Source organism: Vidua macroura, chromosome 2, assembly GCF_024509145.1.
Source record: "Vidua macroura isolate BioBank_ID:100142 chromosome 2, ASM2450914v1, whole genome shotgun sequence".
NCBI lineage: Eukaryota > Metazoa > Chordata > Aves > Passeriformes > Viduidae > Vidua > Vidua macroura.
In genome coordinates this window covers 74,850,894-74,877,466 of record NC_071572.1, presented here as the reverse complement: position 1 = coordinate 74,877,466, position 26,573 = coordinate 74,850,894, and the positions used below count along the sequence as shown (strand labels likewise).

General features: G+C 41.6%; 1 protein-coding gene across 4 annotated transcripts in view; it reads left to right on the top strand.

The window, feature by feature from the left end:
• TEAD4 (TEA domain transcription factor 4) overlaps positions 1-26,222 on the top strand; it is a 54,782-nt gene extending 28,560 nt beyond the window's left edge. The window contains exons 5-17 of one of the 4 annotated variants that reach the window (XM_053971454.1): positions 6,273-6,337; positions 6,946-7,008; positions 10,797-10,931; positions 11,741-11,784; positions 12,334-12,389; positions 13,117-13,247; positions 14,207-14,380; positions 21,589-21,729; positions 23,160-23,312; positions 23,456-23,522; positions 24,619-24,958; positions 25,273-25,468; positions 25,950-26,037. In XM_053971454.1, the coding sequence (XP_053827429.1) occupies positions 6,273-6,337; positions 6,946-7,008; positions 10,797-10,931; positions 11,741-11,784; positions 12,334-12,389; positions 13,117-13,247; positions 14,207-14,380; positions 21,589-21,729; positions 23,160-23,312; positions 23,456-23,522; positions 24,619-24,689 (1,100 nt within the window). In that variant the 3' untranslated portion in view covers positions 24,690-24,958; positions 25,273-25,468; positions 25,950-26,037. Of the gene's footprint in view, positions 1-6,272; positions 6,338-6,945; positions 7,009-10,796; positions 10,932-11,740; positions 11,785-12,333; positions 12,390-13,116; positions 13,248-14,206; positions 14,381-21,588; positions 21,730-23,159; positions 23,313-23,455; positions 23,671-24,618; positions 24,959-25,272; positions 25,469-25,949 lie in introns of those variants that run through there. The other 3 variants (XM_053971455.1, XM_053971457.1, XM_053971456.1) reach the window with 3 other exon arrangements.
• Positions 26,223-26,573: the final 351 nt, after the last annotated feature.

Sequence of the window (26,573 nt, the reverse complement as noted above, 5' to 3'; positions counted from 1 at the left end):
ATGTTGCAGGAGGAGGAATGACCAGCTAAGGAGAGGGAAACCTCTTCACTTTGTTTTAACTACACCCATGGTGACTGACTTTTCATTTATCTCCAGTACTTGTTTGGAACCAGTAAGAGGCTTCCCCAAAACTGCAGAGTCTGTAATTATAAACCCCCAGCCATATACCTTGTGTGAAGCATCTTAAACTGACCATTGAGAAACAGCAGTTTCTAAATGGTGGTAGCACTGTTTGTGTTTCTGGCTGTGAATTTAGGCTGTGCAGTGGCAAAGGAGAGGAGTAAACACCTTTCCAGCAAAAGACCTTTTACACAAGAGAGGATTTCAGTGTTTAGACCAGTTAGTAAATGAGACAACTGAATTTTATGACCTCGGACAGATGAATCACCCAACTGCCATGTGAGGGGCTTGACTGGTACATTCTGCCCAGCAAATAAAGCTTTGAATTTGTCATTTCAGAAGAGGAAGGTGTTCAGAACTTGCACAGTCAAAGATGAAAACTGGTATTTTGGGGAAGAGCTAACTGGTGTTAATCACTTCAACGCTGTGTTTTCAGGGTTTGGCTGTTTTGATGTTTTTCAGAAATACTGGCCTATCCTTCTTTGATTCTTTATCTCAAAATCCCCTTACTGTCGGGAGTGCATGAGCTCAGAGAATCTTTGTGTGGAAGGTTCATCCTGAGAAAATTCAAGCAGGGAATAAATGATCAGAGGAAATTTTCTTCTCCCAGCTGAATATAAAACTCATTGGTGCGTGTAACTCTGCTATGAGAACTCTAACCTGACCATTGAGCACTGAAATTCTGCTCTGGTGGGGTCAAAGATGTCTTCATAGGATGGGTCAGTGCCATAAAATGCAGTATGGTTTTCCATGGTCATGGGAAATGATCACTGTGTGATGGTCATAATGGTGTATTAAGTTCCATTATTGCCTCCTGAGTAGAGGAACCAAACAAAATCTTCTCACCAAGGCTCTGGTGAAAAAACATGGTTTGTGATGAAAAGGAAGTCTTAATAAAGGTAGCACTAAAACTAGATTGTATTAGTAAAAGTTGGATGTCTGTGCATCTTGATAACCATGAAAAAGACAAAAATGTGGTTTCTGACAAATGTATCCTATTTCTGGAACAGCTGATGTCCAGGAAGACATTTAGTATAATTGGGAGGAGGAAGCAGTGGAACGAGAGATGGGAAGTAAGGTTGTGCAGGGAGCTATGGATGGGGCAGACCCCAGTGGCAGTTAGTCTTGTATGGGCATGCAACCACACTGCTTTTGTCTTAAAAGTGTCTGGTAAGACTTGGTTGGCAGTCAGGTTTACTTTGTATGCACAGAGAAACACTGACATATGAGGTGTCCTTACCTTCCCTCTTTAGTCTAGATTTATTTGTCTGATGCACACAGTTCATTATGTTTATGCTGATTGTAGCCAATAGTTAATTAAATAAGTTCAAGGAGATAGTCATGTCCCAGGAGATATCAGTAAGTGACACAACGAGATTGAAATGAGAGTTGAGATGGCTTTCTTGACCTCACTTTTATAAACCTTTCACTGGATAAAGCTGGATATTTGCTTCTCTTATAGAACTACTTATAGGTAGTTGTAAATGTTTGCTTTGGGTACAGAAAGATACTGAATCTGCCAAGAAACATGACATTTCCATGCCATTTCCCACTGAAAGGATTTTGATCATTGAATTCTTTGATCTCACTTGCTTTGGCAACAGGTGTGTGAGGAAGTATAAGTCTTAAAGAGATACTGCTTACAAGAGGCAGAAAAATTAATATACCTCTACTAACAGAAAGTCAGCATGAAGCTTTGAGGTAGGACTGGAAAATGCTTTCTATGGTGATGGGAATTCCGTTTGATTATCCCTCTTCCTTACAGGAAGACACTTTTCTGCAGTTATATTCAAAGGTGCACAGGTGTGAATAGAGAATCCAAAAGTCTCCTTATTCACTTCTCTTAGCAATTCCTTCCTGCATAACTACTGAATGCAAAATTTTGCAGTTTAGTGTAAGACAGAATGGGAGCCAAATTGCTGCCCTTGGAAATTTATCTGTTAAGAATGAGAGGTAAAGAACATAAGGTGCTATCTCTTGACTGCTTTTTTTTCATGCCCTGCTTCCCAGGGGAAGGCTCCATGGAGGATAGAGGTGCTGTGCCACAGTTGGAATGTTGGCTGGAGCTTCGTGAAACCCAATGCGCGGTTTCGACAGAGGAGTCACAACTGTTGGCAGGTTCTGGTGACCATGGCAGACCTCAGCGGGAGTTATTCTAAGAACACAACATATGATCAGATTACTGAGGGACAGTTTACATGGCTCTAAAAAATGAACCATCTGACGGTTTATGACAGCTCTGCCTGTTTCAGCCAAGTGAGGAGTGCTGGTCTTTGCTGACCTTGCAGCCAGGGCTGTCAAAGAAGGTGCCTTCCAGAGCCTGTGAGCTTTCAAACTTCCAGCCACATAACACCTGCTTACATCTAACTACTGATCAGAAACACAAAAGACATTTAGGACTTGCTTCTCTTGTAGTTTTGATTAATGGTAATTTAATACTGCCATGCTGCAGTTTACTGGGCTTGGCAATTTACATAGTTCTATATTTAGTAATCCCTGTGATGACTGTCTTTGTGGAGTGATCTGTTTTGTTTGATGGTGTTTTTTGGGGGGGGGGCTTTTTTTTTCTTTTTTTTTTTTGTCTTTTTTTTTTCTTTTTTGTGCTACCAGTATCTTTATTAGCTTAATGTAACTGTCACTTTTCTGTTTTAACCTGACTGTAAGGACACACTTCTGGAATACGAAGACTGTATGAGAGATATTAGCAAGTGGGAAATGAATTCTAAAACTGGAAATTTTGATGATCCACAATTAGATGCTCAATGTGTAGAGTTTCTTTCTAGGGAATTTCTGTACTGACATCTAATATTTGCAATTTGTACAACAATCTCCTCTCCCACTAGTCTTTTTTGGTGAAATACATGGCCTGAGAGAACTTTGCAATTTTCACTGCTACTGTTGTCAAAGGCAAACAGTTAAATGCACAGGTATGGAAATACCTCCCAGTTTCCCAGGCTTGACTACAATTTATTGTCTCTCCTCCCTGCTTCCTACTCTGTTTCCCTTCTTTTGTTCTCTCTAACACTCAGTCCCTCTTAATTCCTTTGATGAGGTGCTGGGTGACGCAGGAGATTGGCATCACTGTGTGTAAAGGTCTCTTTCTGCCAGTTCCTGCTTTTTTTTGGTTTGGTTTGGTTTTGTTTTGTTTCCCCTCTGGTGCTCCTTGTTTCTAGCTGCTTCTAATCTCTGCATGGGTTTTCAATAGGCTGCAGTCCTTTCAGAGTTGTCTCTTCTCTGGCGTGGGTGCTGCAGTTGCCTCAAAGTGTTTTTCTGTCATGGAGCAACTTTTTCCAAGATGACTTTTCCAGACACATCCCCAGGAATGTCCCCTACCACATGTCACCTTTTCTCAATATTCGTCTTTTTACATATCTTACATTTCTCCTGTGCGTTCTCATGTCTCCTTTTGTGGTTCCTCTTGTGTCTCCTCATGTGTCTCCTGTTCTGATGGCTCTTGCCCTTTCCAGAATGCATTCAAGCAAAGGTAGCTTGTGCTCCTCTGGTTGAGGATTTGATGGATTGATTGTTATTTTCATCCAGTTTGGTAGTGGCTGGAATTGACTGTGACTGGCACAGAGCTGTTCATGGCATCCTCTCATACTGATTACCCCTTGCAGCCCCTTACTGCTACAGCAGAATAATGTTCTGTCAGACTGTTCAGCCTCCGTAATTTCTTTACTTAATTTGACACACTTTACATATGAATTTGCTCCATAAAATTTATTGTATCTGGTTGAGAAACCATTGTAATTAGTTTTGCAAGGATGACCAATAATTGAGCCAGTGTCTGGAGAGTTCCCATGTGTTCAAATTTTCAGTATAGCCTGATACGTGCCCTCTAGAAATTTGCCTGAAATTCTCCACATCCACTTCTTCTCAGGGCTAGTTTTTCCTCTCTTTTCCATTAACTCATTCACCTTGCCTCTCAAAGTGTCCTCTTGTTGAAACAAAAATTTCCCTTCTTCTTCTTTCTTTATAAATAATAGGGTTTGAGTGCCTTGTTTTGTTCAGCACATTTCCAATTTCTGATGTGTGTCAAACAGTCCTTCTGAAATTTCTTATGTCGGCATCTGTCTGAGAAGAATCACTTCAGTTGTTTCTTACCTTTCAGCTTGGATCCATGTCTAAACAGATGGAAGCTTTGAGAAGCCATAAATGTTATTGTTGGCACTAGAGGAAGGTGGTGTGGATATGTGTTGCTATAATTGGTCTCGGCTTTGTGGAAATGGTTTACATGGGTTGGAAGAGCGGCCAGGTGGAAGGTGGCAGGGCAGCATCTGCTCCCACCAAAGTCTCCTGGGCATGTCATTGTGCTCAAGCTGAAACTGTGGGAACTGAAGAGGTCAGTGCTTACATGGCAGGGCATTGTGTTTCTGGCACAGATACAGTTCCTAATTTGTGTTTACAGGAGCTGGAGCTGACTTCTCAGCTACAGACCTGTTTCTTCTCCCATGGGAATAAGGGGAGCTGCTACAATGACACCATTAGGGAAAGATTAAGATCTGTGTATGTAAAACACTTTCCCATTCCTGTGTGTGCATTGGTTGTGTTTCATGAACCTGGCCTCACTGCAGTCATGGACATTTGCATTGTTCTGTTTCAGAAACAGATGGAATTAACGGCTTTGCCAGTCCTTCCCTAAAGGGTTGAGTGGTCAATTTCAGCACTCTTTCCTTGCATACACTTTATTTCAGGGTTGAGTGAAATAAGAGTTTAAAATAAAAACACGTTACTGCTTTTTCATGGAATATTTAACTACTGGAATAGTTAATACTGATAGTTTAATACTGATTTCACTGCTTGCCTTTTGATGTCGGTGATGTCCTAATACACAAGTTTTTTGCCCACAAACTTTCCACAGACAATACTGGGGTTTTATAATTTTCTTATAAAGAAACTTCACAAGAACTGTGGCTTTGTTTCCCAGTTCATTCCTGCTTCATTCTGCAAACACTTGCAGCCATATCAAGATGTCTCACAGCCTTGCAGCTCCTACTCCCAACTTTTTATTGCAGTACTATCTTTATACTACTGTATCAAGCTCTTTCTCTGTCATGTTTTCTCCTTTGAACCAGCCTAGAGTTCAGATGTGTAACTGCTGACTTTCTGTTTCTGCTCCTAATTCGTCCATCTCAAGAAAGACAATAAAATCTGTGTGGCTGCGTAGATGTGATACATTGGGAGCCAGTGTAATAAAGCTGGATAGTCTGCCTGAAGGAGCCTGAGAGGACTTGTAATTCCCTGTATCATATCACACTGATAAATTCTGTGTAGCTGTTTCCATGTGCTTCCCCATTGTTGTTTATTTTCTTGGACTTAGTTACACAGAATGACAGGCTCCTCTTCAGATTGTGTAGTCTGGCCCTGCTGGTCAAGCAGTGTCCAGTAGGTTGTTACTGTCCTCCAAGGATGGAGACTATAGCCTCTCTGGGTAGCCTGTGCCAATGTTTAACCACCCTTAGAGTAAAAAAGGTTGGGTTTTTATTTTTCTTTTTTCTTAAATTGTTTTTAGACACAATTTCATGTGTTAATCAGTGTCAGTTGTTTCTCGTTCTGTCACTGGGCACTACTGAGAGGAGGGTAGCTCCCTTTTTTCCTTCATTGCCTCCCATCAGGTATTTATTTTATTATTATTGATTAAAAACTGCCCCTGTGTCCTCTCCAGACTGAACAGGCCCAGTTCTCTCAGCCTCTCTTCATAGGACAGATGCTCCAGTGTGTTCACACCTTTCTCATGCTGAGGAGGCCAGACCTGGACTCAGTACTCCACATGTTGCCTCAGCTGTGCTGAGTGGAGATGAAGGATCACTCCTCTTACCTATTGGCAACTGGGATTTGCCATAAGGGTGCATTGCTGCCTCACTGTCAGCTCATTGTCAACTGGGACTCCATCCATCCCTTCAGCCAGTTTTCAGCAAGCCCCTTGCCCAATTATCTAGCCCCAAATTTGTCAGTTTGTCTATGAGGATGTTATAAGAGACTGCGCCTAAAACTCAGACTTCTACCATGTGCACTAATAAGTTCTTTTCTAAGAAAGGAGTGTGACAGAATCATCTGCTGCTGATCTCTATAGATACACAATGGAATTATCTATCTTTTTTGCTGGGGTCATTGCTTTCTAAACTTGGATTTGCATTATTTCTCTGTTCCAGGCCGAAATGAGTTGATTGCCCGCTATATTAAGCTGAGAACAGGGAAAACACGCACAAGGAAACAGGTAAGTGTACAGTTTTCCCTGGAAGGGTTAGCTTCTTTGGACCTCTAGAGATTATGAGGGCTAATGAGAACAAATTTCTTGCTGTTCGCTTGTTGGTAGTTTCTGACTTTGCTGGAAGGAGGTTGTTGTGCTGAGCTGGTTAATAAGAATGGCAGGAAGAGTCAGCTCAGGCATTTTACAGGGGGTTTATAATGCTCATGTCTGCCAATCATATAGTGAAAAATTTTTGTACTGTTAAGTAGCGTGATTTTATTTGCTTGGCCTACTAATGAGTGTTCCAGTGGTTCTCTGCATGAAGATTTCTTGTTCAGCCCAAGCAGCAATGATGATTTTGAAAATACCTGGTGCATGAGATGAAAAAGGAATCTTTGTAATTTGGGAATGAATATCCAGGCTATGCTGGACAAAGCACTGAGCAACCTGGACCTTAGATGGCCTATCTTTACAGGCCCTCCACTCTATTTCATGGCACCGGAGTTATGTTCAGAAAAGTAGCTCCTTGTTAACCCCAAGTCCTCCTACCCCCAACCCTAAATAACTGCCTAATTCTACAAGAGGCTACCAAGTATTCCTCTGGAATGAGCATGGAATTTTGTCTTTCAATGCAGGTATCTAGTCACATCCAGGTCCTGGCAAGGCGGAAAGCTAGAGAGATCCAAGCCAAGCTCAAGGTATGATGGATATCCCTTAGCATATCACACAAGCTCCCCCAAGTCAGCTATTCCCTCTTTGAATAGCCTTAAAAAAGCCTGAGATTAGTCACTGAACTGTAGTAAGCTGGAGAGGAAAAGGTTCTTCCCAGGAAATGTTGTGCAAACATTCATTATTGTTGAAGCTCTGTGACGTCTGGAGCAATTCTATTTAAAGAATAAAGAAACAATAACTTCTTAAATTTCATGTGTCTTATTTCTACTTCTGGTTTATGCTGCTGTCATTCAAATCTGAAAGGCCCTTAGGCTTAGGAGTGTGCAGGGAGTGTTTACCTGAGCAGGAATTGTTTATGGTTACAAATGCTGACCAGTAAGCAGTTGCTGGTGTTGTGGTGGCCTTGGGAAAAGGTGGCCTTACAGTTATTAGAGCACCAGCTCCACCTCTCCTAGAGGTGGTGATGTGGAGTTGTCCACTGAGAGGAAGCAATAAAGCCAGCTGGCGTCTTCTCAGGCAAAATGGTGCCAACTGAATAGACTTTGCTCTTTGATTAATTCAGACCTGATTTGAAGAGGCCGGAGCTAACGAGAAAGAGAAAATGGTTGAATACTTGCTTGAGAAGAGCTGTGTTTTCCTTTCCATAGGTAAAGCTCCAAGATCATCCTAATGAACCTCTTGACATTCATTTCCACTCAGATTTGATGTGAGGAAATGGTTTATATGCTCAGACTGAATTGCCAGAAATGTTGAGAAGGTCAAGTTTGTATGTGACAATTGCAGAAGAGGGTGTCTGTCCCCTGTTAAAATGTGAGCTATCCAGAAAGGGCTTGCTGAGCAGGATGTGAGGTCTGAGCCTTGTTATGTTTCACTGAGACAGCCAGAGAAGGAAGGTGAATGCTGACCTTTCTGTTTGGTATGGCCATAAGTAATCTGGAAGGAAGAGAGTTTGCTGTCCTGGTTTTCCATGCTCCAGGTGACAATAACCGTGACAGCCCAGCCCTGACTGCTGAGGCATGGCTGTTAGCAGCATGTGCTTCCTCTTGGCTGCCTGGGCAGCTCCTCACTGGGCACCAGGGCAAATGGACTGTCCTGTGTGTGAGCTGTTGGCACTCAGCTGCCCAGCGCTGACGTGCGTGCAGCTCTATTGCAAGCGGTGATTGCCTCTAAGCCATGACAGCACCCCCCACATCCCAGCCCCATTTTAGTAAGCTGTGCTGTGCCTTTTATTAGCCTGTTGTGTTTCCAGCTGCTCTGATAAAGAGAAGGAGGCACAAATTACAACTATCTAATTCAGTGCACCCAGGTAGGGCTGCCTAAGCTTGAAACCTGTGGTGCTGTTAAGTGGTCAATTCAGGTGGAGGCCTGCTGGAGAGGCAAGTTAGAACGAGCAGGAAACAACAACTGCCCAGGGTGTTAAAAGCCTCACTGCTGCTTACATCTGTAACCTTGATTCTGTTCCTCGTGTGTCACAGCTCTGGGGTTGGGCGTGATTGAAAAGCCAGTCAGCCGAGCCTGCTTCCACTTAGCTCACAGGAGCTGGCTGGTTTTGTTCTCAGGGAACGAAGGTGTCTCGGGGAGCTCCATGGAGCCATTGGCTGCTGTCCTTTTACACCACCCAGGCCATGCTGTGAGCTCTGCCCAGCTGCCTGCAGAGAACCCTTCCCCAGGACCAGGCTGTTTCTTTCTGCCTGCAGTGGCAGATCAGGAACACTGATTCAACTCATTTACTTCTTTGCTTTCGCTGGCCATTTCCATAGAGCAAGGAAATGAAATCACAGAAACTGCTGCCCTTCCTCCAGGGTCCTGCTGACAGCTGTGTGCTCTCCTATCACTGCTCATTTTCCATAGCAAGTGCATGTCTTTGTGTTTATATCCCAGCGATCAGAGCAGCTACATGATGACTTTTCAGAGTAGTGACTGCAATAATTCCACCTCCACACAAACCGGAGTGTCTTTTTTAAATGTCCACTGCGTCTGTAAAAGATACAGCTGGGAAATAGGGTAAAACTTGAAGAAAACACTGTTCCCAAAAGTCAGTAGTTTTTCTATGCCCTGAGTGGCTAATAGATATCATCTGCACTAAGGAAAAAAGTGGGAAATCATGGTGATATGATGGTATTATTATTATCATCATTATTATGTGTTTTAAGAATAATAAAGGAAAATACAAATGCAAATGTTTGGTCAAAGTTTTTATCGCTCCTTTTTCCCATTTTTTTCTTCTTTTTTCTTTTTATACTGGAAAACACTTGAAATTAGTATAGAACTGAAACAGAATGATGTCTTTTCTAAAAACATGCTCTTTCCAGCAGTCTGTCAAGCATTTAAACAAAACGAAAACACAGCAGAGGTTAATAGGTAAAATACTTTTCTTCCCTAATTATTTTACATTTTCTTTTGACTTTTAATACCTCCACAAGTAAATGCATCTTCCCCATAAACTGAGGTAGACAAATACAATTTTTCCAGTGAGAAAATAAGGGAAGGAAAAAAATCCTTTTCTCCAATGGCACATGGGAAATAGTCCTTATATATGTATTAAGAAAAAAACAGAAAATAATAATTTCCGTTAAAGATGTAGGTAATCCTTCAATTATTCACTAAGGCATAATTTAAACTGGATTTTGAAAACGTTTCCCATAGCTTTGGAGAATATTAGGAACTTTCTCAGCATTTAAAATGTTTCCCTTCCATTCACTTGAATGGTACTAATGGGAGTCACAGATGCTCTAAAAAAGGTGTAAGTTTTGCCCATTTCTACTGATCATTCCACTTGAACAGTAACATTTATTATTGAGATTTTTGAAGATGCCTCCTCCACTTTTTTTTTTTTTGTTAGACAAATTAGGATATTTGGGTTTTGAACTTTAGAGAACCTTAGATAAGTTGGAGGGGTTAGAAAGAATGGAGGCCCAAGGGTGAGAACTTAATGCAGTTCAGTGAATGCAAGTGGGAAGTGAGAATTCCTGAAGAAGACAGCGAGGGCTGTTGTATCTCTTTCAGCAGTTTCTTCAAGCTATGAATTAATCTGTGAGTTTTCCGTGGTAATTATAATGACACAGATAAATGTGGAATGTTTGAAAGATTAATTGTAGGGGATGTAGGAGGAAAGGCAGAATATAAGTGCTTCTGTTTGCCTATTTATTCCTTGAAAGAAGAAATGAAGAATGCTGTTTGTTTTCTAGATACTTCAGACTGTACTGTCATTGCCTGTAAGAATGTGTGTAAAATCTACAGTCCTGTTAAAATACAAAAAGGAACGTTCCTGCATATGTGCCCTGGAGTTTATGAAGGTTTCAAGTTTCCCTGAAGATGGGGATAAAATGATAAACTCTACCTAAGACTAATGCAGTCCCAAATTGAGGTAGTCATTTCTGCAGTGATGATGACAATCTCTTTTTGTGACCTTTTCCTCAGAGGTTATTTTTTTTTGTAATCAAGAATCTTTCCCATTGAAAATTCTTACCAATTATTAAAATACAACAGTCAGCTAGGGGTGTACTTTCCACAACAAAGCTTTTCAGCTGTGTGGTTGAAAGCCCTCGGACAGAAGGGATAAAAGTTTAGCAGTCTTTAAACCAGCATTTCAGGAAGCATGACTATTCACATCTGAAGCTATAGTAATGAGTCATAGCCTTACAGCTTTAAAGAGTTCTTAGGACAGTTATTGGTGAGTTTGCTGCCCAGAAATTCAGAGATGCTTATTCCTGACAGAGAAGCTGATGAGAATTCTGGTTATAGACCATTAGAGCTGGCAACTAGTTAATCATTATAATAATCCTGTTTTTTCTGTTTCTATTCTTGCTCATAGGATCAGGCAGCAAAAGATAAAGCCATGCAGAGTATGGCTACAATGTCATCTGCCCAGATTATCTCTGCAACTGCCTTCCATAGTAAAATGGGCTTGCCTGGTCTCCCACGACCAGCCTACCCTGCTGTTTCTGGGGTGAGTGGATCAGTGTTTTGGTGGAGTTTTGAGAAGACATTTGACTATTTGAAAGGATGTTGGGACCTGCTCAGGAAAATCCTGAGAACTGAGACAGAATGGGCCAAAAGGCATTGTCTCTGTAGAATAAATCTGTCATGTGGCTTCAACAGTTTTGTCCAATTCTTTGCTCACACTGATGTAAAACAATAGAGTTTACTATGTATATTTTTTTAATGATACAAGGGAGAGAATACTCAATTCCTTTGGATTTTTGTATCACTTCCTTAGTCCAGCCTCTTTTTGGAATAAATCTGTTTGGGCCATCCTGACCCTTTTTCAAGTTTGTATTTCCCAGTCTTATTCTCAGCACTTTGATCAGATGGCCATTACATAAAATCCTTAATAGAGAAGGGTCTGTCAGCATCCCTGTACCTATGAGTTGGGCCTAGTGAGCATTTGCTGAGTATTGATTTCTGCCAAAATAACTCCCGTGGAACTTTCCTGGGGAAAATGGTCCTTCCAAGAGAGTGAGCATCACAAAAGCTTTGGAGACAGAGGCACAAGGTGCATGCATAATTTTTAACATTAAAGATCACTTTCGGGTTGGTTTTTTGTATATCATTACTAGTAGCGTGTAGAATGAAAAAAAAAAAGACCAGTCAGCATCTCCACAAGAATGAAACCAGGAATGTAAAAAGAAGAGAGAACTCAATCACATCTTTAAAAGTCTGTGAGCTTGCAGTTTGTTTCCTCAGAAAAGAGCAAGCCTTCCTTTTCATCTCTGTCCTAAGAGTGGTGACTTTTGCCTATGTGTTGTTCTCTTGCAGTTTTGGCAAGGACCATTGCCAGGCCAAGCTGGATCTTCCCAGGAGTAAGTATTCCTTCATGTGAGCATCCAAAGCAGGTGCTTCTGCTGCTTTTTCTGCTGCCTGAGGAACACCATTAGCTATTACAAGATCTGTGAAATGCTAAGGCCTTAATTTCTCTTACAGTAGTGTTAAAATGGAGCTGAGCTCTCCTGAAAGGTGTGTTTACTTGTGGGTGTTGAATGTGTCTGAATTTGGGCCTGAAAGTCTGAGAGGAATCCAGCCCAGACCTATATCCACTTGCATAGATATAAAACTACTTGTAGTTGAAAGGAAAGGACAAATAAATGGGCACCTGTGTATTAAGAGGCTGATAGGGATCTCAGAAAAACAAATCTGGAGGGAGGGCCTGCAAACACCTGCAGGGAAATCTTCATCTCTCCAGTCCTGGCCCCTTACTGCTTTCTGAGTCTTCGCCCATGGCCCTTCTCTTGCCCACAAAGATAATTTTCAAAAGACACTTATGCCACTTTCTCCTTGAGGAGCAGTCAGTGAAGAATATTTTTTATTTGGTTGGGTTTTTATTAACCATCTCTCTTTGTGCACTTCTGCAGTGTGAAACCTTTTTCTCAACAACCTTATGCTGTACAGCCTCCGCTTCCAATACCAGGTAGGTAAGGAAATGTACTTCCTTCCTTTGAAATTGTATTCCAGCTTCAAAAACAGCCAGCACTCTAAAACTCTTGAAAGTTAATTTAAAAAAACAAAACCTATTGAAACATTTCAAAGAGCCAAAACCAATTTTTATATGATTTCCTCTTATTACCTGTTCTCATCCTTTTATTGAGAGAGCTGAAACTTGTAAATTTTGTCTTCTTCCTGTTTTATATTGGTTGTGTTGGGTTTTTTTTTCTTCTTTGCTCAGCAGAGAATAAAAGTTTACATATCTCTACTGGTCTTCCACCATGCTTCATGCTCTAGAACACTGTTCTTTGTCATAACATGATTGTGTTCCTAATTTCTAATTAAGTGGAATAACAAATGTCTTTTCCTTCTCAGCTTCCCCATTTTGAGAGATTAATGGTGACACCTCATTCTGATACTAAACAGTTTATTTCACTGCTCATTTAGGGCTCTGTCTAAGTCCTCTTAAAATTGCTGATCATGTTTTCTCTGGTATCAAACCCAGGTAGTTTGTCTTTTATATCTCATCCCGGGCAGTGCTATCTTAGCAGAGGGTGACTGGCAAGCCATTTAGAGGACCTTGTGAATGATATTTTTGCATGATGAATGAAGTCATAAGAAAATTATGCGTCAGCTTTGACAGTAGGTGTTCTACTGGAAAGCCATTGCCATTTTTTTTCTGAATTATTGTTATATAAATCCTGTGTGCTTAGGGTTTGAATCTCCTACTGGCCTCTCACCTTCCCCGTCAGCACCAGCTTGGCAAGGACGAAGGGTTGCTAGCTCCAAACTTTGGATGTTAGAGTTCTCTGCATTCTTGGAACAACAACAAGACCAAGACACAGTAAGAAACACACCTTGCCTCCACCCCTCATTAATTTTGCATCTTTGGACAGCTCCTGTTCATCATGGATGTATTATACTACTCTATGTGTATGGAAATACTTGCTTCATTGCTCTTCAGAGAATAGAAAGGCATCTTTGGGAAACACCAGATATCCTCCTCTTAGAGGATAAGTAGTGATAGAACCAGGTCTGTGCAATGTACTTCTGGCTTCTTCGTCCAGGGTCATGGGCATTCATACACTAGAGCCGAAGGCACTGAGGTCATACGCTCCTGCCAGGCTATTCTGGCTGTCCTGTCCAGCCTTGTAAGACAGACTCCAATATAGAACCCAAAATCAGAAGTTGTTAGGATCACATAAAGCCATGTGTTTCTCTGGCGTGCTTAAAATTGGAGAACTTAAAATTGGTGGTAACTGTGATGAGTTTGCATCAATGTGTTTCCATGGTGCCACCTATGAAATGGAAGTAGTAAGATATGCTTCTCTCACTAAACCTTTTGATTCTCCATCCTGAGATGTGCTCTGGTGATGGGCTGAGATATGAAAGTCCAGAAAAGATAGTATTATTTGCCTGGGATGTATCTGCTATGGGATTTCAGGCTCTTCATAGGACAGGAGCATCAATGTTTGACTGAGTGACCTGTCTCAGGTTATGTCAGACTATATGGCAGCAGCACGAGGCAATGATTTAGGAGTGAATATAGGAAGAAAAAGCCCAAAAACAGTGTTTCAGAGAAGGAAGAAGCATGAATGTACTGATAGGAAGGAAAGAACAGCATGAGCTCATATTAGCAGATCTTAGCAGATAATATTTCTATTGATTTCTTCTGCTCTTTTAGAAAATGCTATCAAATCTTCATTGACTGCCAGTTGTCTTCTGTGAAGGAAAATGGATGTTCAGTATGTACTGAATGGTACTGAACTATTTTCTAATTCCATATTTTTCCTCTTTTTGCAGTATAACAAACACCTGTTTGTGCACATTGGGCAGTCAAGCCCCAGCTACAATGACCCCTACCTCGAGGCAGTGGATATCCGTCAGATCTATGACAAGTTCCCTGAGAAGAAAGGGGGCCTGAAGGAGCTCTTTGAAAGGGGGCCAGCTAATGCCTTCTTCCTTGTCAAATTCTGGGTAAGAGAAAGGCCTTCTGTAGGGTACCTGTTTGCTATGAAGTTTCATGCTTTAAAAGCTGCAACCTCCATGGCTGTTAGAAAACTGCTGCCTCCCAATAATTTTTTCCCCATGTAGGCAACTTAATACAGCCACAACTGTCAATTTTCTTGACGCCACAAGATCTTTCCTTGACCCCACAAGGCACACTTTCTGGCCCGCAGCAAGATGTGTCTTTCACATTGTCCATCTGTAGAGTTGTTCTTGACTACCGTCTGCAGATTTACTAATGGTGATTTGGACCCTCTAGAATTTTTATTCATGTATAAGTAAAGAATTCAGAGGAAATTATTCTCTGCATACTCTTATGCATTCACTGTTCTCAGTGTTGTGTAACTCCTCAGCCAGAAGCAATACTTTTCCATCTCTTCTCCTGTCTCTGTAGCTGCATTTTGTGTTATCCAAGTACTAATAATGTACAGATGCATACTGACTGCTGGCAGAGCAAAAGATAAGAGAAAAATATAATGAAATTGGATTATGCTGATAATATATTACTGAAATGACTTCTGGTAAATTGGTAGAAATCAGCCTGGCAAAAGCTTACTCACTCAATTTGGATTTTTGTGATTTAACTGAAATTTGTAAAAACTGTGCCATTGTGCTTCAAGGTACAAACAAAATAGCTTTGGTGATTGATATTATCATAAGAATTATGAAATTAAAAATAATAGTAGCTCAGGGCAGTTGTACAGTAGATGGCTGAGGGAATGTGTAATGGGATTTGGAGCCTTTCACCTTGAGTTTACCACATCATTCAACCTCAAGTCAGAGTGAGATGATGAAAAATGAACTTTTATATTTCATTCCCTTCGTACGAAGTGGCACTAGAAAGCCTCCTGAATGGTGCTTTCAGAAGGAAGAGTTAAGTACCTTGAGATGCAGCTTCCCAGCTGTCCCAAGCCTAGCCTTTCCAGAAACGAGTTGGAGAATGTTGGCTGGGAGTCTTCTTCTCAAGTGCTTGTGCCTAGAGTATTGGTTGCTGATGATTTTTGGGAACACATAATTTTATTACCTGCAGTCTCTGTGCTACTGAGCTGGGCCCTTCATTGGATTAGCTTCTGGCAAAGTACAACAAAGCCTGCCTGGGGTGCTCAAAACAAAAGGTGGAAGATCAGCTCTGTTCTGGCTGGGAGAGAAAACAGCACCTTGCTGAGAAGCTTATCCTTTGACAGGGCACCCTTTGAAAGGTATTGATTGCCTTTTGTGCTTTGGAAGTTTCAAGAACCAAAAGGAACAGCTTAGAGGGAGATGTTACATAGAGAGAATGAAACACTTTGAACTCCTTGACTTGAAGAGAGAGATAAATTATGAAATTGTGATCTGATGCGACTGTGATTTTATTTATCAAAATTGACAGTGTGCTTTTCTGCTTTTGTGGTTCAGTTTGGGGATTGTGATAACTTGGTTTTTAATATCAGAAGTATAAATGTGGCCTATGCACCATGTCGGACCAACCTCTATCAGCATTTTGAAAGATTTAGATGGTGGCACGTCTTCAAGTTGGGTTTTTTCTGTTCCCACATGAGGTGTGTGGTATTCAGAGGGTATCAGCTCACTGGAATTTGGCTTAATTAAGGGGATGTGGCACAGGATTCGAAACAGCTTTACTCCAGTGTGTGCACAATGTTGTGGGGCTCTGCAGCTCTATACTTAGGAGAACAGAAATATTTCTGGGCTTGGCTTAATATTTTGACTGATACTTTTTTTGGTACCCCTGCATTGTTGAATCCCATCTGGAGTTAACATCAGGTTTTATTGGTGGGAACATTACGGCTTGTCACTTAGGAATAGGCAAAGTTTACAAGTCAAGTCATTAGTTAAATGGAAGCTTCTAAGACTTTTAAGAAGCTAATAAATAAACACTTTTCACAAATAAGGCAATATGATTAAAAATAAAAAAGGAAGAAAACTAGATTTCAGCAGAAATTTTTATATCCCTCTGCATTTTCATACTTTTGTAGCAGTATGTGCTAGGGTGGTTTTACATTTTGCTACCTGATAGCTCTGGACAAGTATACAAATATACTGTTGATGTCCAGAGATGTATTGGATAAAGCAATTACTACACCATTGAATTTATAGCATCATTTTAGGATAAAATGGTGAGTAGAATTAAATACTTGAAGGGATGCTTTGAGACATGAAGATATGATTGATTTTTCAGTGGTTCTGAGTTGAAGTTGTGGTTTCAGGTGACAAAGACTTTAAAAAACCAAGGAATGAATAAGTTGGGGTTGTGTATCTGCAGTTTTAGGCTTGAAGAACCCGAGGCATGAACCTGCCATTGCTACAGTAACCATTGAATATACCAGGTGAACTGTTGTGTACCAGAGGCCTAATTCTAAACACCAGGGTTGAGGTTTCCTGACCTCAGTGGTAGCACTGAGGATCTAGTGTGACTGAGAAAGAGTTGTTCATGTTTGTTCAAAGGTGCTTTAAATTATCTATACAATAGCTCAAAGTTAATGAGTTTGAAACATAAGGAGTGTTGCAGTGTTTGCAATTCTTCCTTGATTTTGGCATTGGGAATTTGGTACAATGAACTGATTTTTGGACTTGGGTTGGCAAGTTGTGTATGACATCTGTGTGACATTTCTCTGTGCTCCAAGTGCATTCTAGCACACGACAATGAATGTGAGACATCAGCCTCCCAACACATGGGCAGTGGCAGCCCTGCTCTTTTCCAGGCTAATATTATCTCTGCCACCTGTTCCTTGCTTCTTCCTGTGAACTCCTCCTATATGGATCGTTATTAATAGTTTGGGGAAGAGGCGTTCTCAGGGCTTTGCACATTAGTAGAAATGGTGCACTTGCATCTTGGAGCTTTCAGAAGTTGTGAGATTCTCCATGGAAGACAGAAGAAAAATGACAAACCAGGAATTCAGGACAGGTAGTACTTTGCACAAAGGAACCATCTGCAGAGACATGAATCAGGGGAATTTCTTGGGAGCCCTGTCCTGCCTGTGAAGAATGTATGTAGTAATTTCTTCTTGGTGATAGGCAGTCAAATCACTGGGCATCTTCTTTCAGCTAAATGGAATATACTTTTGTGGGAAAGTGCTGAAGGGGTGGGCTGGAAACTGCTGTCATGCACTTGCCTTCTCTCCTGTCATAAGCAAATCCAGTCAAAACAGCAGCAGTGCAAATTGCCCTCAGCACCCTGCCTTGCCCACTGGATGCTTTCAATCATGAAACTGCCTGGAGAGCAAGGAATGACAATTTGGTCTCCATGTCCATTCTATTCTTGTTATTCCTCAGGCAGCAAACAAGACAGCAGCTAGAAACAGAGAATTTCATGATTTTTACACACATTAATTTCACCTGCCATCACCAGCACCACCTCCAGTTGCTGCCTTATGTAAGGGGACTCTGGCAATGGCACTTCTTCCACCAAAGTTGTTCCCCACAGTGTTCAACAGTGTAGAGATTATTAGTAGCAAAAGGCAGATTGAAAGATTGAATTGCTGAGGCATTTTCAAAGAATCTTTTCCAGAGATGGAGGGAAGAGAGGAGCATATTAACTTGTAGAGGTCTACTATGCTCTTCCCAGAACAAATCCCTTCTCTTCCATCTAGAAATCATGTCTTGTAGGTAATTAAACATTTTGCTTGCTTCTCTGGAAAGGAGGAAATGGCAGATGTTTTCCCCCAAGCAGGCAGATTCACTCTTGCATGCAGTATATGAATATCTGGGATGTGCTGTATCACAGATATCTCAGTGACTGTAGTGTCAGCATGTTTGGAAGTCATCAGGCAAGCTATGGATAAGTGTGTCATCTGTGCAGAGCTTGCACAGCAAGTTGAACACATCAGATTTCTGCTATGTCAGAGTGTGCTCAAGTTTTTGCATCTGGAACTTCTGGGACAGAAAGCAAGAACCCTGACTTTGTCAGATAAAGTAGTATGGTCCATTTGGAGGCTCATAACTCAGATTTAGCTTGTAGTATGCCTTGTTTATTTGATCTTCTACCTTTGCCTGTAAAAGAGACTGAGAACAGCTGTTTGAATGCTGGACACCACCCAACAGCCTGAATGCTGCTGCTGCTGCCCCCGCAGTCCCATCCTGTTCTAGCACTGGCAAGTAGGAGCCTGGAGGGCCAGGCAGCTCAGCCCCCTCAGTGAGACTTTCCTAAATCCTGCCTATGTCTCTTTTCACTGCCTAGGCTGGGGTAAGGAATGTATTTAAGACTCATCTCACTTGTTGTTGGACATACTAGGGCATTTGCCAGAGAGGAGTTGAGGCACCTGGGTTCTAGTCACATCCAGTTCCATATTAAAAAATTCTATGCATTCCCAGACTACAAAGTGAAGATTAGCTCTTCTGCTTGATGGAGTTCTGGGTAGATGAATTTCCTTTAAATCATAGTCACTATTATTCCCTTGCATCTTTTCAGGGTGGAATGTATGGGACACAGTAAGTCAGACTTGTCTATGCTCACCTCGGGTGCTCACTCCAGGACTTGATGTGCTTTGACACAAGATTTTCTTTAGAGAAGCAATGTAGTCCTGATGGTCTAGGTGTTGTGAGGAGCTCATAGGAATCTAGGCATGAAGGCCATAGTGTTTTTAGATATTAAGCTAAATGCAGTAGCTCTTTTGTCATTATGCTCTTGTCCTCATGCAATCCTGAGAAGTTTAAGTGCATCCTTTCATGAATTACCCCAGTGTCCAGCTGACATTTAGAAGTTAATTTGGCTGTGGCAGATTACAGTGTTCTTCCTCAATTTTCTGTCTTGTTTCCCTTCAGGAGGTAATCATCTCCACAGCAGGGAAAGCTAAGAGATTGGAGTTTCAATCCTCAGTTGTTTCTTGGTCTTGTATTCATGTACAGCATTGCTATTTTCAGTTTACATGTATAGACCAGGTTGCAAATAGTTCAAGAGCAGATACGTGTGTGCTAAATAATCTCTGATGTTAATTGGCTGTGAAATTCTAGTCTGGCCTTCTGATGGGAGGCTTGTCAAACTGCAGATGCACCTAGAGTGGCTTCTTAGGGCTAGTGAAGCTTTTCTCATGAAATGGAACTAGCACCTTTCTGTTTTGCCTCATAGTGAGTGTAATTTTTTTTTAATTTTACCAGTGAATCTTTTGGAGAATGTAACCTTAACTTTACTAGTGAGACCCTGAAAATGTTTGTCTGATTCTGCAATGAGAGCCTCTGCTGTGTTTATGTAGCAGTGGCCTGACTAAGCTTCTGTAGCCTTGACCCTTTGTTCTTTTTGACTCAGTGGGAGAATATCTTTGGAAGAGCGGAATCAAGTCCATACATTGTGTTTATCACTCCCAAGGGAAATAGTAGAAAAATATTATGAAGGACTCCTAGTCTAGTTCCTCTCTGGACAAGGGAAGAAGTTAATCTTTATTTAGAAAGTTGGAGTGTGGGTGAAATAAACAATACAGTTGATTGCATTGACATGGAAGTGAGTATTACAGTATTAAAGTACAGTATTACAGTAACTTAGTAAAAACCTAAACCAGAATGGAGTAATACTGCTGTTCTCTAATACAGGTACATTTGTGGTACAAAGAAAGTAGCTGCATAATTCCAGTTATTTAATACCGAGGTCTTCAGCGTGGTCATAAGAATAAGCTGTCCTGCCTTCTGCTATCCCTGTTGCCGCTCATCCTCCCAACACATTCTTTGTTTGAACACACACGGGTGTTTCTGAATCAGGCCAGGGAACTGATCCCACTGAGAACTAAATGAGCAATTCCTCAGTGACCCTTGTAATACACCTACAGAGATGTGTGTCAGTACAGCAGGAATGGGGAAGCACAAACTGCTCTGGAAGACTGAGACTGCTCTCTCTCGGGGTCAGGACCAGCCTGGCATCATCAAACTACAACTCTGAGGTGCAGTTCCTCAAGAGACTCAAGCCAACCCAGTATGTGTTGCTATGAAAACAGGCAATCTTTGTGTCCTCATCTTTTGTGGTGCCACAAAGGCAGCAACAAGCTCACGTGTCTACAGAAGGGGAGAAAACTTGACTGTCACTTTCTAGACTGACCTAAACCTTTTGTGAAGTTGCTCCTTAAGACAACTAAGCTAACAGTATTTATTATCTCATGGCACTTAAGAGACAGTTATTTTGCAAGAAAGAGGGGCATTCATTATTGTGGTGGTCCAGTTCTACCACATTGCTTGTCCTTAGTGCTGCTCTAGATCTCAAATAAAAAGCTCTTCACTGACATTGGTTAGAAAACCCTGCTAGAATGGCATCTAATGCTGTCTTAGTCACACTGTGTCCACTGTAGGAAGAACACATTTTCTTCAGTTTCCTCTTCCCTTAGCTCAGCTGGAAGAATAAAAAGCTCTGGAGCAGCCGATGGGAACTGATCCTTGCTTTTATGCTGATGTGAATTAGCACATGGGCTTGTGGAGCACAGAGAAGCTCTGCCCTTTCAGTTTTGAAGGGGAGGGAGCTGAGCTGGGCATTCCCACACACCCGTAGTGTTTCTAGGGAACAGCCACTTGTTTCATAACTGCGGTTGGAATGACCCCTGGTGGAAGCTTCAGACAGCCAGGATTTTTAGGAGTTCTGTCCCAACAGGAGACTTTGGTTGGCCAGCCTTAGGCACCCACATTTGAAAACTGTGGCTGCTACTGGAGATGGGTTTGAATTCAGGTGTAACTGGGCTAGATCCATCAGTAGCCTACATTCCTCACGTTGCATCCTGTCTGTTTACATTTGTAGTACCTGAACCTGATATGTGTGTGTACTCACACATTACTTTTCCCTGCTGTCTCTTTTCCCTTACCTATGTTCTTAGGGTGGAAAAACTTTATTACTGTTGCTTTACCATTATTTTCCTTCCTTGGTGAGTCAGCCCAGTCTAACCTGTCTGTTGCACTGCTCTGTCTCTGCAGTCTGCTTGCCACATGCTTTGTGAGTACCTCCAAACTGTGTCATGTTTTTCATGTTAGGAGGATATTCCACCAGATTTCCTCAATGTATATGCAAATCCACACCATTTTCTGAAGTGGAAATAGGATTTCATTCAATACTCTTCAGATTTCTCCTGCTTGTTCAATGCACATTGGACTGCTTAAGGAGCTGGGGACACTCCCAATACTTTACTATCCTGGCCATGCAAGGTAATGGTGAGAAAATGCCACAACCATCTATTGATAACCATCTAAATATTTTTTGTTCTTTTTCTTGGCAGGCTGATTTGAATACCAATATTGAAGATGAATCCAGATCTTTTTATGGTGTTTCCAGCCAGTATGAGAGCCCAGAAAACATGGTCATTACCTGTTCTACCAAAGTGTGTTCCTTTGGAAAGCAGGTGGTAGAGAAAGTAGAGGTAAGGAGCAGACACATGGGCGCAAGGTTCCCTCTGGCTGCCATTTTGTCACTTCAAGTATTTGCAACCTGCCTTTGTATCTCAAGGCAAAATATATCTCATGCTTCTTGTCAGGGAGATGGATGCCATAGATATAAGATCACTCAGCCTGCAAAGTGCTTGTCTTAGGATTTCACTGAAGATCTGCTAGTGTTTGCTACTTTTCCCTTAAATCTCAGTTTCTGAGGAGATGTAAATATGTACGACTCTTAACTCTGCCAATTCTCTGGGGTTTTCTGGGGAAGCAAAGGAAAGCTAGGGAACATAGATATGTTTTGTAGTCCAGAAATGTAAAAACATATAAGCAACACCTCACTCTCACCAGTGTTTTTAAACAGATCATTTATAGACTATAGCTATTAATTTGACTGTAATAATTTACAGACTATAGTCTTACAGTTTTATTAGACTTAGAGCGTATACACTTACAGCTTGAGCAACTGCAAATAACTGGGTTAGGCATAGACCTGGCATTGCAAAAATTCTTTTTGATTCCACTTTCAGCTGCTAAGAGAGCTGCTTTGGCATGCCTCCTGCTGCCCTGTTTCTCAAGGAATTTAGGATGCAGAAGCATCTATGTGCAGAACACCAGTTGTTCTCATATCAGCAGCCAGTTCAAGGTGCATCCTTCCCCAAAACCCATCTCCAGGCACATGATAGGCATGCCTGAAGTTGGGTTAAGTATTTGCAAAGGGATAAGGGGCTACAGGAAGGTGTTATGGTGCACATGAAAGAAGACCAAGCTTCTGGGGTGAAAGAAGGTTACAGGCATTTAAGGGTCTGATGTGAAATCATAGAATATGGCCTCAGTTTCTCCTCAAAGGCAGATAAAATATACAGGAGCTAAGGTGTGAATGTGAGCAAAAAAAATCTCTCTGTCTGTCATTGGCCAGACTCTTCCCTAATTGGGGGGCGTAAATTTTATGTTCTCTCACACAGAAGGCTTTAGTCTTTTCTAGAAGGTACCAGAAGGCTTTAGTCTTTTTTAACTATAAAGCATCCTGAGCATAGTATTACTATCATTACTTCCTGGTCTTGCTAAAACAGTAGTTATTAACTTTTTCAGTTTATTCACACCTAGTATTTTTCCAGTAGAGATGCAGACTGCAGTGTAGGTATCAATTGGTCTGTTCCTCTTAGTTACCTTTCACAGTGCTTTGAGGGTTTGCTGCTCAGCGGCTGGAACCCACCATTCTGAAAAAAACAAGAAATCAAGCCAAAGAAATTGGAGGACTCAAGGGGACTGACCTTGGTGCAAAGTACTATGATCACTGTTCATAAAATTATTTAAAAGTACCACTGTAATTTTTCTGTTCTGAGTCCCTTTTTGTGATAGTGTCACTGGTGTGCCAGCATAGCCCCACATGCCCCTTTTGTGTTTTGCCTTGCAGACAGAGTATGCACGCTATGAAAATGGACACTATTCCTACCGCATCCACCGCTCCCCTCTCTGCGAATACATGATCAACTTCATCCATAAACTCAAGCACCTTCCCGAGAAGTACATGATGAACAGTGTGCTGGAGAACTTCACTATCTTACAGGTAGGAATTTCAGCTGTGTTCATTGCAACTTGGCAACATGTAAGCACCATGCAGGAGTTCACTGTTGAGAGCCAAAGCAGATTTCCTTTTATAGCTCAGCATCTAATTGAACTTTCTGTCTTTCATGTATATTGCACTTCAAGACCATTTATGGAGTTCTAGAGATAGTAACTCATGCAGAGGAGCAGCAAAAGGATTTGAGAGACCTGGGTAAGAGAGAAACAAAAAGAAAAAGGAAGAGCTCATGAGGCAGAGAGACAAAGGAAGGGGAATGATGAAAAAGTCAGTAGAAGGAAATGCTCATTCCACTATTTCAAAAATATTGAGGTCCTTTCTGTGCCCTGGCCCTTTTTACAAGGTAAAAAACACACAAGAGCACTGTTGAGTGGCTATAAAATTTTTCTGTGGGAAGAGTTCTTCACTGACCATATTAGGGGAGAAAGAGTTTCCTCAGGACCATCTGGGACCTGTACAGAGACATGCAAAGGAAGGGGGGTGTTGTGGGGAAGCTCTGTGACACCTTCTGAATCACTGCAACCTCTAGATAGGTCAGAATTACAAGGCTACAACAATTAGATTTCCATTAGAAGGCTACAGCATAGTCTTTCCATACAAGGCTACAGCAATTAGATTTCCATTTCCAGTTTTGTTATACTCCCAACATCTTTCCAGGCTCAGATGCAGCCTAAATTTGGGAAGAGGGCAGACAGCTTAAAAAGTGGATTTTTCTAATGGACTGAATTCTGTGTTCACCTCTGTAAGAGGCATCACAGATCTTTGCCCAGAGAATGCGAGGCTGGGTAAGTAGAAGAGATGCTGGTGGCTGTATGAAAGACTGGAAATCAAAGTGGTTTTCATTGCATTCTCTGAAAATCTTGGATAACTGCAGGTAACTCATTTCACTGCTCTGTGGCTCAGACACATCAGCTATAAAACACAAGGTTAATAATATACATCACAGGGCATTAAGTTTACTCTTTCATGCTTGTATTAAGATCTCAAACATCTGGAAGAAATGAGGAGTGTAAATACTGAGAGTTCTTTTAGATGAGCAAAGGCATGAGAGGGGCAGAGACAGATGGAAGACCTGTGTGCTGTAATCCATACTGGGGAACATTGTAGCTGCCTTCTGCATGTTTCATTCCTCAGTCAGGAATTTCCTCATTTCCTATAAATTCTAAGAAAGGCTGTCACATGGTTATACTTCCTCAGGGGCTTTATGTTTTGATTAATCTCATGTCCTTCCCTTATCTTCTGGCACTGATGGCATGTCTCATGTGGGTGCTGGTACACACTACCTTTACAGTGCTGTGCAAGATGAAAGTGCTGCTCCCTGAGCATCTCCCACTCCCCACCGTGGAGCTGAAAAATGCATAATGTAAGGCATGTTGGTAGTCCTCTGTCCCCACTACCACCTTTGAGGCAAGTCTGATTATATTTTTTCTAAACCCTTTTATGAGCTTAGATACCCCATATCCTACAAGCATCATTTATCTTGCTTTGCACATTTCTCTGGATCTAGAACTCCCAAGATTTCAGAAAACCCATTTTTCAGAAAAGAGCCCAGTGCCTTAGCACACCTGGATATGTATTAACTCACCACATCTTGCAGAGGAAAGGACTTCGACTGCAAATCCAATCATTAAGTAAGAAAAGAAAACAGAATAGACCAAAATCAGACTGCTAAACTTAATAAGAACGTTTGGAAACAGCTGTTTTTTCCCTGTTTTCACAAGAACAATTGGGCTTTGGTACAGTTTCAAGCCTGCAGCTGGAATGGTTTTCTTCTGCAGTTGAGTTTGTGCTGCTGCTGATAAAAATCTGTCTCCTCCAGCAGGAGAGAACTTTAGCTATGGCACAAACTCAGGTGACAAGAATGTGCAAAGTTGTGCAGTGACAGAGAGAGGGAAGCTGAGCTAGGAGTTCTGAGAGCAGTATTTCTCTTGTCTCTGCCACCTAGTGCATGCTGCAGAAACTAGGACAACACTGCTCCTTCACCATGCTGCTGTCATGTTGTAGAGATGATAAAGGGTCCTGAGGGGCCATAGAAAAAAAATGGGAAAAAAGGAGCTTCTGTACGAATGCATGAGTGTAGCAGCCATCCTTCTCCCAACATCTACAGTGTATGGAATGGGAGGTGTAATGGAGTCAAATCTGTAAGTCTCCTGTAAAAGCAGTTATACTCTTTAATCCTCATGTTCTGTGTCTACCATTGACAAGCAAGAGCAGAAGAAGGGAAACAACTGTCTGTGGTTGTGATATATCAATATATGTGTGAACAGGAGTGTGTGTGCCACAGGAGGGGGCCCCTCTATACCAAACAAACAGAGCAAAAAGAGCTTTTTTGTGTGAAACACTTTCCCTCTGCAACACCAGGGGTGGGAAGTAGAGAACCTGCTTCCTCTGATGTGATCGCTGCTTGGTCACAGTGGCCTTTTCCTCATCTTCCTGTCTCTTCACTGCTTTGTAGTTTTGAGGATGCAAAAGTGCTTTGGTTTGTGGGCCAAGCTGTGTATAGATCCTGCACTTTCTCTGTTCTTTGTCTATTACTGACTTTCTGTTTATGTTAAATGTGTTGGAATACGTAAGCAGAGAAATAGCAGTTGCCATTTCAGCTTCTTCTCCTTTTCTGTCTAGGTTGTGACAAACAGGGACACACAGGAGACCTTGCTGTGCATAGCATATGTTTTTGAAGTTTCAACTAGTGACCACGGTGCCCAACATCACATCTACCGGCTGGTGAAGGACTAGAGACTCTCTGCCCTGAGTTGTCCATGGAATGCATGTCTAAGAAAAAAGTCTGTGCTTGAACAACCCCTGCCCCTCCCCAAACCAAACTGAAAAATAAACTGCAGATATTGTGTATTTTCAGAAAAGTACCTCTGAGCTGGTTTGTGATTGATAGAGTGAAGTTTCCATGTTCTCCAGGTTTGCGCAAATGGGAAAAAGAGTTGGAGTCAAGGAAACAGGCAAATGACTGCTTTAGGGACTCACCACAATCAGCGTCCTGTAAAAAGCATTTCCCACAGTGCACACCCAGGGTGTGATCACACATATAAAAGGAACGTATGCACCTGAGCATACAGCTGGGGCAGTGACAATGGCAGCAGCTTCCACAACTCTGATCACATATGAACAGGTTAAAAATGTTCATACTACACCTGGTCTGAGTGTGTGCACTCATATACATTCATTTGAAAGCCAACACATGCACAGACCTGGTTACCATACATTTATTTATATAGGTATCAGTTATATATA